This window comes from Nanorana parkeri, unplaced genomic scaffold (genome assembly GCF_000935625.1).
Source record: "Nanorana parkeri isolate BGI_ZX_2015 unplaced genomic scaffold, ASM93562v1 scaffold50, whole genome shotgun sequence".
Taxonomy (NCBI): Eukaryota; Metazoa; Chordata; class Amphibia; order Anura; family Dicroglossidae; genus Nanorana; species Nanorana parkeri.
This window is the reverse complement of record NW_017306318.1, coordinates 685601-701138: the sequence shown is the minus strand read 5'-3', so window position 1 is coordinate 701138 and position 15538 is coordinate 685601. Positions and strand designations below refer to the sequence as shown.

General features: G+C 44.4%; 1 protein-coding gene across 2 annotated transcripts in view; it reads left to right on the top strand.

Annotated features, from left to right (window-relative positions):
• The first annotated feature begins 420 nt into the window (after nucleotides 1–420).
• The window catches only part of PHACTR3 (phosphatase and actin regulator 3), a 98190-nt gene continuing 83072 nt past the window's right edge, over nucleotides 421–15538 (top strand). Inside the window, exon 1 of one of the 2 annotated variants that reach the window (XM_018574823.1) lies at nucleotides 421–836. In XM_018574823.1, the coding sequence (XP_018430325.1) occupies nucleotides 719–836 (118 nt within the window). In that variant the 5' untranslated portion in view covers nucleotides 421–718. Of the gene's footprint in view, nucleotides 837–2870; nucleotides 3012–15538 lie in introns of those variants that run through there. The other variant, XM_018574830.1, reaches the window with a different exon arrangement.

Genomic DNA, 15538 nt, shown 5'->3' with positions numbered 1-15538 from the left:
TGCATCAGCATAAATGGAAATGGGCTATCAAAATAACGAAATACAAAATAAATCCATGAATACACAAAATAGAATTAAATGGAATAGAAATAGATATTCCCCCCCCTATATACTTATATACTGTACAATCACCGCACACTCAGATGTCTTCAGTTTTAATAGAAGCTGAAGTCATCTGAAGCAGTCTGTTTGATAAGAGTCTGATATGGTCTGATAGAGATCATATTAGGTGAGTGCAGTATGTACACTACCCTTCATTTCTGTATCTGCAGCTAGAAGTAGATGTATTTCCGATGGCCAGCCAGCTGTTCGCTCTCCTGCTCCCTCTAGCGGCCGCCCCGGGCATCGCACTGGTACCCAGTCTTCCTACTGTTGCAGTGCAGGTATTTCTTCTGGCAAGCACCGTTGACGTCAGCAAGGTGCATCCCTCTCGCAAGGGATGCTGGTAAAATCTCAACGTTTTCTGCTGCTGCTTTAGGAAAAGCATTGAAGGGGGAGGATTTGGGGAGGGGGGAATCTGGTGTCTCCCTGGGCTCAGTGGATTATGCACAGCGGGTTTTGGAGGTCCAGATGATGCAGGCATCACGGTGGGATAGAATCCAAGTGATCTCCATCCTCAGCATCTGCTGAGTTGAGGGTCTGCTCTTTCTATTGCTCAGCTGGCTCACATAAGCTTCTTTAATGCAACCTTCTCAAGCAACATCGCAGCTGACAGCTCATGGCAACATCACAGGAGCTGCCGGGGTCATATCTGCACAGAGGGAGATCCCACAGTGACCCCAACATCGCCCACGGTGACCCCACAGAGCTTGGCTCAGAGTCAGAGGATTGCACAGGTAGGGAAGGGGGTGTGCGTGCTGTGTGTCTATGAAGGAGGAGGGGGGAAGAGAGCTGGAACCCCACAGCTGTGAAGGGGTTAATGGGAACAAGGACATCACGCCCATCGCTCAGGTCGAATATGATTGTAGCTTAGGAAAATGCTGTGGCCAGTATTAGTCAGGATCAATTCATTCTCTCTAGCCACCATTGATGTGCATTCACAAGACACGATACAGATGCTCCCATTCTTAATGCTTGTATGAGGCAGTGGCTGCTGCTGATGAGCACATAATGAATGGGAGTAACTAATGCATGCAGCTCACACTTTTGTTACAAGAACAAAAATGTGTGTATGGTTTTTTCTTTATTTATATATTTTATTTCTTCCCTTTTATATCTCCTTTTTTATGAGTTGTATACATACATACATTACAAATTATATATAATATTATTAATAATCAATCATAATAATAACAATACGTTGTGCTCATGTAAAAGGGCAACAAGGAATACTTATTGTGCACTAAACAATCAGTTTTTGTTTTCTTCCCCTGCCTGTTGTGATTGTGTGCTGATGAGATCTGATTGGTTACTGTGGGTTACTGCACTTTGGGCATGCAGTTTGCACACTTGTGCTGTGTCATGAGTTACCAGTGGTTGGAGCACAGCTGTGCTAAACAGGATATTGCTACAAGACTAGCAGGGCAGGGCGCCGAGGACCTTTCAGGAAGTGTCCAAATGCATTTCAAGGTTGGGAAAAGACATTTTTATACAAGGTAAATAACATGTATTTGGGTATATGGGGAGGGGGGGCGGGTAGTTGGTTACAAACAGAGAAAGGGACAACAGGTGTGCAGTGCATAGTGACCATCTAGCTCAGGGGTTGGCAACCTCGGCACTCCAGCTGAGGTGAAGTTGCAAATCCCACCATGCCTCTGGGAGACATGGATGTGGCTTTCAGAGTTTTGCAATGCCTCGTGGGACTTGTAGTTCCACAACAGCTGAAGTGCAGAGGTTGCCTCCCGCTGATCTAGAGGTTAAAGTTTATTCATGACAACTGGAGTCTGATTGAGTCAGGTCACTTTTGTGGTCGCTGTTCCAGCTATACCCTAGCTATACCACTATTCCATAGCTGGCAACCCTGGAAAGCAATTTCCAGGGACTTTGTTGCTGAGCTATCCTAAATTTTGTTTAATTCATTAGAATATAAATACTTTGTTTCATATTTACTTAATTAAAAATGAATGTTCAAACATGCAGGAAAGCATCCTCTATATTTCAAGGGACACCCCTTCGAACCCTAGGACTGTCCCTGAGAAATCAGAAGCGGTCATCTACAATCTGTGATGGTTTTAGGATGTAACATCTGTTCATGGAAGTCACTTGGTCATTTTTATGGGGAGGGTCATTGCAATCATGGGGGTCCCCTCTTGTGCTGGCAGACTGTAGCTTACAGCAGGTATTCAGTTTTAATTTCCACAAGACCGTAATAGAACAGGACCTGCGAGGTGATCTTTTTTTTTCCTGTCATCTCCATGGCAACGGGCACAAGCAGCACCATAATTGCACCCATTGAAATGTTTCATAGCAGGGCAGCAATTAGCAAGTGAGACAACAAAAAGTGGCTTTATATTTCTCTATTACTGAGCGGTGCAAAATGCCAGATGTGGTCATCTCTATTTATATAGATGAATTCTGCCATTGGCCACAGTGCTCTCTGGTTTTGGAGAGGAAATAGGCAGGAATAAAAACTTTGTTCATACAAAATAATCACTACTCTCCTCCCACAGACAGCAAATCTGGTAACACATTTTATGTCACGTGCCTATTGTGACATTGTCCTAGTGACCACACAGCCATCATCAACTCACCCTATCATTAGGCACTGGGGTTCAAAGCATAATGCAATAGTGGAATGCAAAGCTCATTCATTTTGCCATCTGAGGCCCCTGTTAATGAAATAATGCCATGCATTGCAATCCAAGCCTGTGTGTGTTAGAATGTGCCCACTCAGCAAATGTGCCTGTCATTGGTGGGGGGATGGGACCTCCCCTGAGATCACCTGATCTTGTCATACAACAGCCACACTGCTCCCCTAAGGCTCTTTGTCAGGAGTCATTCCAGTGCCTGGGACCCCTGAACAAAAGAACAAAGACTACTTGTGCCGAGAGCCAACAGCAACGTCATGCCAGGTGACTATTTGGGGTTATATAGAGTGCTGCACACCGTTACTGTTATTAATAAGAATATTTATAATATTACATTATATCCTTAGAGGCAGTGACAGGCAACATGGGCACACACCCTTATAATATTATATCCTGCCAGGCAGTGACAGGTAACATGGGCACACACCCTTATAATATTATATAGTATATCCTGCCAGGCACTGACAGGTAACATGGGCACACACCATTATAATACTATATTATATCCTTAGTGACAGGTAACATGGGCACACACTATTATAATAATGACCCTCACATAGGACTTTGTATCATTGTTATGTGCAATGTCCTGGGAAGTTATTGTGATCATCATATACATGTACTGACAGGTGACTCTATATAAAATTGCTACAAATAAGACAATATCTTTTTATTATTATTTTAATAATATTACATTCTCCACCAGAGTAGAAGCTTGTAACTTTGTATTGCTGTATAAAGACAGATTCTATGTAGCAGCAGGTTTGGTAGATTTAGCTGGATTGTTAATAATAGCGGCAGTTGTAGTGGTAGAAACAGACTGGCTCTTGTTTTATAATACTATAGCGCTTCATAGAATGTGCAATGAATATATCAGCCAAGCAACAATCAATGTAAAATCTGATGTCATTTTCTACATACCTCTAAAAATTATACATACACATATATATATACACACACAAACGGAAAATTGTATACTTACCTATCGGTAATTTTCCTTTCCTGATGCCAGTACATGGCAGCATACAATGGAATATCTGTCCTGTATGCTGCCATGTACGGTATCAGGAAACATATATACATACACTGTATACACATATAAATAATATAAACTTCCCTTAAAAGACAGTGGAACGTTTCCACAAATCTGGAGCAAAGAAGATTAGGAAAAACAGGGGATGTTACCAATAGCAACCAACCAGATTCTATGCTTCATATGAGAGCTGATTGATTAGCTGTTGCCCCACTTTTGAAAAAATGTGTACAGGCGATTTAAAGCAGTAATCCCGGGGAAATTATTATTAACCCTTGCACTAGGGCTACCCCCGCACTGCAAGGGTTAAGTGCTCATTTTGGTCTAGGGAGGAAAGTAACAATGTTATACTCACCCAATCGTCAGCGCCGGATGGCTGTTAGAGCACTCCCCCCTGCCTGTCTCTTCCGCTCCAGCAATGGTATGTTCCTCGGCGTCCTCACATCCAGCATACAGTGTAAAGGATGTTATGAGTCACAGACCTTAGACCACTGGAGTAGAGGGGGAAGACAGGCTCCAGGGACTGATCTGAGCCTGCATTTACACCTATTTGTTCTGTGAACGCATACCAAATGTGCACAGAACTGCACGCTTTGGCATGCGTTGGCAAAAACACTGCAAAATGTAAAACATGCTTGCGTTGCTATTAATTTCTAATGGCACCCCAAATGCAGCCAGGAAGATGTAAATTTTCCCTCTGTGTTTGCGTGCATTAAAAACGCACAGAAACACGGAACGCGTGTCGCAAAATGTATACACAAATTTTTTTGCCACATTTGTCACTCGTTCAGGCCCCTTTGGACTCAAGGTGGATGTGCAACAAACGCAGCAGACAAACGCGTACGTGAACATGATGTGCGATCGTGGAACACGCAGGTGTGAATGCGGGCTAACAGCAAGCCAGTTTCGAGGATCAGGCGAGTACATCTTTGTTATTTTCCTCCGTAGACCAAAATGAGCACTTAACCCTTGCAGTGCGGCGGTAGCCCCACTGCAAGGGTTAGGAAAATATTCTCCCCCCCATTCTGCTTTAAGAAATAGCTGTTATACAATGGCATCAAGTGCACACGCCATCATCTTTCTATAAGCAGTCACTCGCCAGACTACAGGTGACCATACTCTATGCAATCTGATTGTACAAGCTCCTTTTGGACCGGTTTGCACCACAAAGTCTGCGTAGCGAAGCGTTCTGCCTCTGGAACGCACGTGAGCCGGCCCCCTGCATTCAGGGACGGGAGGGGGCGTGGCGGTACATTGAAGTCAATGGCACCGCAGATACCCCCCCGCCCGCATCCCGAACGCAGGCACATTAGTGCGTGTGTTCTGGTCCAGTGAGATCGGCAAAGCATTTTTGCCGATTGCACTGGACCGGAATGCAGGCACTGGCTGCGGTGCCATTGACTTCAATGCACCATCACACCCCCTCCCGCCCCTGAACGCAGGGAGCCGGCTGACTTGCGTTCCAGGGGCAGAACGCTCTGGAACGCAGACTATGTGGTGTGAACCGGCCCTTAGAACTACTGTCAACTATGGAGTGCTGGGGTCTGCCTGATTTGGCACTAATTAAATTGGTCATTTAGGTTTGTCCTCATATGACACAGTTTTAGTAACTGTAAAAGGAGATTGTACAGTGGCTGGCCAGATACTATGCAATCTCTGAACAAACTCTTTTGGATTTACCAAAACTATGTAATAGGAGGACAAACCTAAACAAACAATCTGTTTGATTAGTATAAAATCAGGTAGGCCCCTGCACTCCATAGTTGATATTAAATCTAAGGAAGATTGTACAATGAGATTGTATAGAGTATGTTCAGCTCAAAGCTGGCAATCCACAACACAATAAAATTGTGCCGCCTCTCTACAACCTCTTTTAGATTGGCAAAACAAATTGTAATTTAAGGACATACTTAAATATTTTATTCTATTTGTATCCAATTGGGCAGTCCCTTGCACTCCATAGTTAAAAGCACATCTAAAGCAGATTGTATATATGGTCCGCCTTAAAGGCTGCATTGAAAAGAAACTATGTGGGTACTGGAGGAATGGTGCCTGCAGCTTCTGGCAGATTGTGATACCGCTGTATCTATTCTTGTCACTAACTTCCAGCCAGGCATATAGCATTTTTAGAAGGAAGTCAGCAATAGCAGCCCCCTGCTTTTCTCTTTATAAAGATTTACTGTGACAGCCCATATAAGAGTGAATCTGACATCAAACATTCTCTGCAGGAGAATCTTCCAGGTATATGCGTTTTAAAGTCAGTAGTGATGAGCCTGGGCTTGGTGCAAACCCAGTCTGTCTGAGTTCGCCCAAACTGTGACGGCCACCCCCTCCTCCTGGCCCAATCGGTTTTGGCAAGGTGCATTGAACCCAGTTCAAAACGGTGACCGCCGCTACTCTCTACCGGCTCAATCAGCGGCAGCAAACACAGTGGTGGCGTTGCCCACCCCTTTGTTATGTATAGCTGCGAGGCAGGGAATGCCCCCATTAATAGGGCCGGGAGGGGGTAGCGGAGGTCACCGTTTTGAACTCAGTTCGCACCAAGCCCAGGCTCACCTCTCTAAGTGACGGTGATTGATTCTCCACCAGAGAATGTTTGCTGAAACTCATTCACTGCTTTATAAATAGTCCCCTATGTATTATGTTAATGTAATGCGTTATCTTAATGCTCTACACAAAGTTTGTTTGTTAAGGCGGTGCATAGTGAAGCCTGTACATTATCACAATGCAAAGATGTGAATGGGCCCTTGCAAAAGTACCCAAAACTAAAGATGAGGATTCCCAATCTGCCTAGACAATTCATTGTGCAACGTAACTCTTCAGCTGTCAGCCAAGCGCACAACAGCATTATAAAAATACTACATTTCAGAGTGTCTTTAATACTCATTTTACTGTGTTTTAATGTTTTTATATTTTGCTGGGTTATAATGTGCAAATTACACAATAAAGCCTAGCAATATGAATGCATAAGTGATATATGTATATAATTACATATATGTAGCTATGATTTGAAGAGAACACAATATGCAATATATAATGTTTATAAAAAAATAAACTTGACTGAAGCTTAGGAAGCCACATACCTTATCAAGATGATCTCCCAATAATCGGGGATTTGCAGTGCTCATAACAGGTGAAGTCATTAACACTTATGTCATTAATATAAACACCTGAGCTCCTACCTGGGAGTGAGGAAAACAAGGCTTGCTGCCTATGTGGGCCTCATGGAGCAAATCACTTTGTTGCCTCAGTCTAGAACTATACGGATATCTGTTATTAGTGGATGAATAATACATTTAAATGTAAAGAAAACTGATGTTATATAGACGTATGCAACCTTGTTTTCTCTTCTCTTAGTTAGAGTTGCCCATTTAAGAGACAGGGGAAAAAAGGATACTATGATGTTACTGATTTGGTGCAAGGTGCTACTGTCTGCAATCACTTACCTGATTACATGAGTATTACTATATAAAAAGATGAATGTTACCCAGTGAATCCAAACTTGTACTATAAAATGAAAGTTGGAGAAAAGTTTGATCCTGGTTGGATGCTATAGAACAGGGGTGGGCAACTCCAGCCCTTGACAGGCAATGGGATGGGTCTACCTTTAAAAATAAGCTTTACCTAGGGCAGGGGTGGCCAACTCTGGCCCTCTAGCTGTTGTGGAACTAGAAGTACCATGAGCCATTGCAGCTACAGACATGACTCCCAGAGGCAATGGCATGTTGGGATTTGTAGTTAAAGCACAGCTGTGGGGCTGGAGTTGCCCCCCTGCTATAAGGCAATATATATAGTTCTTAAGAAACATTTATTAAGTAAGGCTTAGGACCAGTTCACATTAGCAGGTACGCCTTACGGTGCACATAATGCATGCTGCGATGTGTTACAATACATCACAGTGTTTACTTTTTTCACTTTATTTGAAGTTTAGAAAGAAAAACCCACTTCATATAAAGTATAATTAAAGTCTTGTTTTTTTGGCATATATCTACTGCTAGAATGCCAGATATAAAAAAAAAAAAAAAATGAGGCAAATACCCAATTACTTACCTGTTTTAGTGGCACTCGCTCCCGGCTCACGAAGGGCTGTGAAGGACGAAGTGTGCGGGCGTATGCGCAGTAGAGCAGAGGGGGAGAAAACACAATTACAGTGAATGGATGCAGCCGTGCAGCCAGGAGCACGCACGCCAGACAGACACCGTGGGACACAAGGAGTCTGTGGTGGATCAGAGACCGGCACCAGCGCTGGAGGGACTGTTGGAAACTGGTGAGAGGAAGAAGATGTTCGCAGCAAGAGGCATCAAATAAGGGAAGTGCTTACATTAGCATTGGGGGGAAGGGGGGGAGGTGATAGTTTAATGTCACTTTAAGTCTATGCGCAACAGTATGTTGCGTTGTGCTGATGCGTGTTATCATGCATTGTGAACTGTTCTGCATATAAAAATACAGACAAGCTGCATTTTTTTGCAATGCACTTGCATAGTGTGAATAGGGCACATAGAGACCAATTGTCTTCTTTGTGTCCTTGTGCTGAGCCTGCGTTGATCAGTGTACCTGGTGTGACTGAGCCCTTACTTTATAAGAAAACTATCCTGACTGAGTTACCTATGTAGTGGAGGAATGTTGTGGACACACATCAGTACTAAAATAGCTGTTTGGATAAGTAGCAAAATCAGGTCCATAATCGCACGCTAATGTGCTTTTAGTGCATGATATTGCACAACACACCTCCCAGGAGGCATGCGATGCGCCTTAACACAACAGTACTGTATTACGTTGTGTTGCGGTGATAAAAAGTAGGGCATCAGTGGTGTCCCTGGCATTTTTGCTGCGAGGGGGGCATTTGGGGTGCAATCAGAGCAGCAGGTGGCTCTTAGCAGCCTGGGCTGCTCTGGCTGCCATCGCACCTAGTGACATCAGGAGCTGGGCAGGACGCTGGCCAGAGCATCCCAGGTTGCTAAGAATTAGGCAGGGAGATGTGTATGGCGCTTACACATATCCCCACCCTGCTTTTAGCAACCTTCTACAACAAGCATTCTGCTCTGCCTGCCGCCTCTCCCACATGACCCAAAGAGATAACCCCTAAGGCAATAGCCTCAGGCTGCCTCATTAAAGGCATACCCCTACTTTTTTTTACCCCTACATACACTACTTTTTTCTCACTGCACTGCAACGCACAGTATTGCAATACCTCACTGAAATGAACAGTGCTGCATACAAGGTGCAATAGTGTGCGCTAAAAGCATGATATCGTGCAATTAACACAATGCTCCGGTGTGAATGGGTCCTTCAGCATTACAGAACATGTCCAGTTGAATGAGACTAACTACTACTACTGAAAGCCTTCCCAGACATACTGCCTATAGGAACCATTCAGTCTACCTGTCTTAGTATCTCAGAGCAATCTGATTGGTTGCACTGGTAGACAGTTGCGTGTTTTCTACTTACATTATAGTATAATAATGCAATAAAATAATTTATTATTCATAACACACAACTGTGTAGATCTTAGGGCCCATTCACACCAGAACTATTGCAAAACGAACCTAGCATATGGTACTAGGGGCGTTGCATTGCCATTTATTTAAATGGCACCCTAACGCACCTCTAGGCTGCTGTGCATTGCATTACAAAAAAGTAACTACCTCCAGTATGTTCCCGTGCCTGCGTGTCTGTGCCGTCTCCATCTCTTTCTCTTCAGCTCTGCTCCTGCTGGCTCTGACATCATAGCCGAAGAAGAGATCACTCCACCATACACTGCTGCAGAGCCCACCATAGACCCTGCACAGCTCACATGAGACCCTGCAGAGCCCACCTGAAGCCCCACACAGCTCACCTGAGAGTGACCATGCATAGTCAATCTGAGACCTCACAAAGCCCACCTGAGACCCCGCACATACCAGAGACCCTGCACAGCTCACATGAGAGTGACCCTGCAGAGACAACCGTTGACCACACAGAGCCCAACTGAGACCCCGCAGAGTCCATCTGAGACCCTGCACAGCACACCTGAGAGTGACCCTGCAGATCCAACTTGAGACCCTGCAGAGCCCACCATAGAGTCCGCAGAGCCCACCTGAGACTCTGCAAAACCCAGCTTAGACCCTGAAGAGCCTACCTGATACCCTGCACAGGCTATCATAGACCCACAAAACCCACCTGAGATCCTTCAGAGCCCATCTGAGACCCCGCACATACCAGAGACCCTGCACAGCCCACTTGAGACCCCACGTAGCCCATCTGAGAGTGATCCAGCAGAGCCCATCATAGACCTTGCAGAGCCCACCTGAGACCCAGCACATACCAGAGACCCTGCACAGCACACCTGAGAGTGACCCTGCAGAGCCCACCATAGAGTATCTATGGTGGGCTCTGCAGGGTCTCAGGTGGGCTGGTCGGGGGTCCCTTTCCCTGCACACTGCGCTCCTCTTACCTGTCAGCCCTGAGTCGCCCGCTGCTGGGCCCTGGCCTTCTCTACCTCTGCCGCCAGACCGGCGCTGCTGGGCCCTAGCATCCTCCACCAGACCCCGGTCTCCTTCACTGCTGCTGCCGCCGGGCCCCCGGCCTCCTTCTCCTCCACTGCTGCCGGGCCCCCGGCCTCCTTCTCCTCCGCCTCCACCACCTCCTCCTCCTCTGCTGCTGGGCCCCAGCTTCCTGACCAGACCCCCCTCTGCCCCAGGCCCCGGTAGTTACGCCACTGAGCACACACGTTTACATATACAGCTTATCCTGCCTCTGAAGTGGCGCATCTGTACAATGTGCTACAGCAAAATTGACATTGAGAAAGGAAAACAAAGAAACATTTGCTGGTAAATTTCATTTTCCTGCCTGTTTGTTTTTTGACATGATGTGGGGTCACCCCAGGATCAGTACCCGACCCTCATCCTTGAGGAATGTGTGCTATGGATTTTTAAACTGGGAACACTACACAAAAAAAAGAAAAAGTGACCTGGGGTTCCCCCTTAAAATCCATACCAGACCCTTATCCAACCCTGCAGGCCCCCAGATATCTGTCCCCACCCTATGTGAGTGAGTATGGGGTACATACATACAGTACATACAGCTTCCATGATGCATCATGAGCTACCCATTTCTCTTTTCTTTGTAAGCAATACTGTTGTCCTTCATATATAGGGGGACAAGTATGGACACAAAGGGGGGGAATTGATCAAAACTTGAGCAAATTGAATCTGTAGCAGTTGCCCATGGCAACCTATCAGCATCTCTCTTCAGTTTGCTCAGGTAAGATTTAAAAAATGAAAGAGAGAAGCTGATTGGTTGCAGTGCAAATCTGCTCCACATTTTGTCTGCTCCAGTTTTGATAAATTCCCCCCACAATGTTTTAAAGTGCTTGATTCAGCAATAAAGTAGATATGAATCCTATCTGAATGACAATTAGCTTCCTCTGTGCAGAGCAATTGCCGTTTTCTACTGTTTTCACTTTTTTCGTCCAATGTTGCATCTACGTGCTGCTGATCTCCCCTGGCTTCTTTGCCACCTCTGTGCATTTACATACACTCCATTGATGGCTGCATGGAATTTCTCAAGGAGGGTTTCCTGATGGTGACAACAGAAGACCATGCCTATGTAATGTGTGTTGAAACGTCCACTTTTAGTCTCCATGGGAAGCTCACATGAGAGGGTTACAAGACGGGAGCACAATTGGTTATGTTATATTTTTCTGCTCAGCAGAAAAAGACAAAGAGAGATTCCTGTGGATAATTTAAATGCTCTTGTCATTGATCTTTCATTATGCTCCGCAGTCCTCGTGTGATTTATTACCAGTGGTGTTACAGCCGGTCCTCCTGGGAGCTCTGTACAGTAAGTGCTTGCTGTACACTGTAAATACAGCTGGCCAGTCAGATGCTAAAGTACTGTAGGATGTAGATGATAGAGGCCTTGAGTGGATGGGTATATCTCACTACTGAACAGAGGAAATGCATGTTCAAAGCTGGATTAGTACCCTCCAGAACTTGTAAAGTCAACCTGGCTCCCATCTCACGGTCCATCAGTATTGTACGCAGCTTTAGTATACAAAAATCAGGCACAGGATGGCGTGACTAGACCATCTTTGAAATTTGATAATAGAGAGCCCTAGGTTTCAGGGTGCTCTGGGGCAAAAGAGAGCTTATACCGTATGTAAGCACCTCCTGGTACCTGCTGCTTCACCCAAATGTCAGTTTAGTAATTTGAGCAGTGCTTGCATCAACATGAGATTGCTACCTTCACATTTTTCCTGTATTTCCCCCATTTCTGAAAAAAGTCTGATTTTTGTTTACGTTATTCTGAACTTGATTAGTCAGTGGTACTGTCAGTAAAAAGAAGAATGACATAGGGAGGAGCTGGCCAAGGTGCTGAATTTGTAGTTACTTGACTTTGCAGTGTTTGTTGTCTGGCTAAGCGACTGAAGGTATTGAAGCCAAAGGGTCGACATAGCAATCAAGCATCTAGCATCATTCAGGATAAGTTGCTATTTAGTAGGGATGTTCAGATACCAAGTATCGTACTCTGTACAAGTACAAGTACATGTACAGATACTTTTCCAGCTCCACGACTAGACTAGAGAAAAATTCAAAAGTTAGGAGGCAGCTGTCATTTGTAAGGAGCACACGGAACTCCTGGGATTTGTACATCCCCATTTAATTGCATTATTTTCTTTTTATAAATATATTTAAGTGATGCACCGATACCATTTGTCCAAGTACTCACAGATACAAGTACTGACACATTTTTGTTTATTGCCATGTGACAGTTTTTCAAAAACAATACAGACTAATGATTTCAGGATAGTGGTGGAGAGCCAGAGCCAGGTCCCAGCTGCAACCTCTGCAATTCTGGCAGTTCTCGTGAAAATGCCAAGTATCGGCTCTGGTATCTGGACATCCCTACTATTTAGTGAATTGATGACCTGAAATAAACAGGTTGGACCATTCAAAACGAGTCAGCAATAATATTTCTGTCCTACCAGTTAATTGTAAAGTTCCTGTAGCCAGCATCTTATACATACTCAAAAAGTGAGATCTCCCTGCCATAATTCCTGGCACTGTCCACCAGGGAGTTTTGCATGTCCCAGAGCACTTTTCTGTGTCTCAGCACCTTCTTTTACATTCCCCATGATCTAAAATAAATAACATAGGTGGCTCTGTCCTATACTGTTGTGTCCATATTTAAATTTACAGGGTTATTCACAAGAGTGAAGGGTTTGGAGAAGGCTGGAGAAGTGAACAATCTCAGACAACATAGCTTAACTGGAAAGTGAGCTGAATTGGAGAATGTTTCCAAATCAGCTATGTTGTCCTAGATTGTTCACTTATCCTGCCTTCTCCAAACTCTTCACCATTTTGTGAATAACCCTGTTAGTGTGTTTTGCTGCTAGACTGTAACCAGCCTGAACTTTTGTTTACCTTTTTTCTAGACTCTACTGGTTCTTATTGTGTTGATTGCTTCATCCTGTTATTAATAGGAGGTCCAAGCAGCCAGTGTATGAAGCACATTATATATTTGACCCAACCAATCCCTGAGGTCCTTGCTCAGAGGGAGAGTTTGGGAGATGGTATGTCCTTCTTTCTAGAGTCTTCTGGACTTCTATGTGGAGATGATGAGTGTTTAAAAGGAGCTCTACTTGTGCAGAGCCTCAGCTTGGGGCATGTGCCACAGGCTCAGGGACTTTAGCTGCCTGCTGGAGTGCATATCATGAGGGAGCTAGGCTTGCAAAGAAGGATTTTGCTAATGAGCATCCCAGAGGAGCTGAGTTGAAGCTACTGCTGAACATTGTAAGGTTTCCTTGCCCATCAGTCAAGGTATCTTTGACTGCTACCAAAGGGCCAAGAGCCAGATGTATTCAAAAGCAATCCTCTGCAACTTAAGAAACACTGTGAATGATTTATACGGTGATAGATCTGCCTGGCTGCTCTCACAGGGCCTGTAATTATCAGGATTTTTGGAAGTGTGTAAAGAAAGTGCTGCGCCATGTGGTTATTCTTTTGTTATTTCTCACTGTAGTTAAGTGATATGAATATGTGTGATCTGGCTAATGGTTAGACAGCTTTCGCAATCCAAAGGATCGCCACAGTATTCTTGGCTTGACAGTGAACACAGTGAATATAGGAACGCCAGGAATTGAAACACCATGTTGATTAAAATAGCCCAGATACAACTTTATTCCATTAGGGTCAAGGGACATTCAAGTAGAGTAGCAGCAACAATTTTGCAGATCCAGTAGCTTAGATCTCCCCCAACAGAGCCTCCAAGAGATATAAGGATTTGTCAGGAGGGTTTAACTTTCCAGAATCTGACAAAAACTGAAATATGAGTTTTGCATGGGCTTACCCTTTTAATAGGGCCTACCTAAAATGGAAAAATACATTTTGGGTGGAGAAGCAATTTAAGATGCCACCTTGGATGTTTCTCTATCTTTTCCTCCAGATGGATGTAGAGATACAACAACAGGATCAGGGACTTGATGTCAGGCATTACTCAGGAGCTACCTGTCCTCCAGCCTGCACTGTTATTTTCTCTCAGTGACTTGTATCATCTGCTGGTGTCAGTTCTTGGCCCACGCTGAGGATATAATGCTCCATCTCTCTCTCGCACGCTGCTCTACATTACAATTTACATGAGAATGACTGAGTGGTCGCAAGGTGACAAGAAAGCTCTGGAACAAGGCACAATGATATAATCACTCCACCAACAGTCACTGTCACACCGATCACAAGGGGGAACACGTATTATTCATTTTCTACCTATGATTTCAAAGAGCCGCAGCTGAATTTCAAACTGTGCTGTGGTGACACAAATACGCCAATCAATATGCAAATCTACGGAAGGCGCATATGGAACCAGAACATTTTTTAATTTTTAAAAAAAGGAGCTAAAGCTTGCAGTTATTTGTATTTTGGAAGAACAGTCTTGGATCCCCTATATGGGGCATGTCTAATTGGTGATAGGCAGGGTTCTACTGGTTCTACTAGGCATGGGCTTTAGTTCACGCAGCAATAACACCCCCTGCTTTGTCTATGATAGCAAGGCTTGTCTTTTACCTGTCACAGGCCATGTGCACTTGGTAGTTACTGAAGCAATGCATTACAGAAATTCATTCATGAAAGGGTTGGGAGATCAGAATCCTGATAAAAAACCTATTGCTTTGGAACAAAAATGACCCCCAGTGCTGTGTGCTAGGCTACCTGTATGTTCACCTAGCTTTGGCTACTAATTGCCACTGCTCTCTGGTTTAAAATCCAGTCCTACCACTTACCACACCTCAAGAAGGTCAGAGAGTTCCTGAGTCCCTGAAACGCATTGTCTCTTTTGTATTATGCTACAAAGAACTAATAAAGAGGTGTCCACACAACAGGACACCCTTTAAAGGGGAATGCAGAGTTGAAAAACCGCGTGTGTTCTTCAAACAAAAATGTCCAAGAGGAACTATTGTTTGGTTCTCTCATTTAGCTTTGTACATGGATCCTCAATTCTGGGCGCCTTTTTTAAAGGGTGTCCTCTTGTGTGGAGAACAGTCTTCCCATTACTCATAAATATGATGGCACAACACTCTAATACTAAGGAGAGAAAGCAAATGAGAGAGAAAGAGAGAAACGGGGTGACAGAGAGAGAAAAAAAGAAAAGAATGAGAGAGAGAGAGAGAGAGAGAGAGAGAGGGAGGGGGGAATGAGAGATAGAGCGGGAGGGAGAATGAAATAGAGAATGAGAGAGAGAGAAGGGAGAATTAGAAAGAAATGGAGGAAGAATAAGCAAGGGTCAA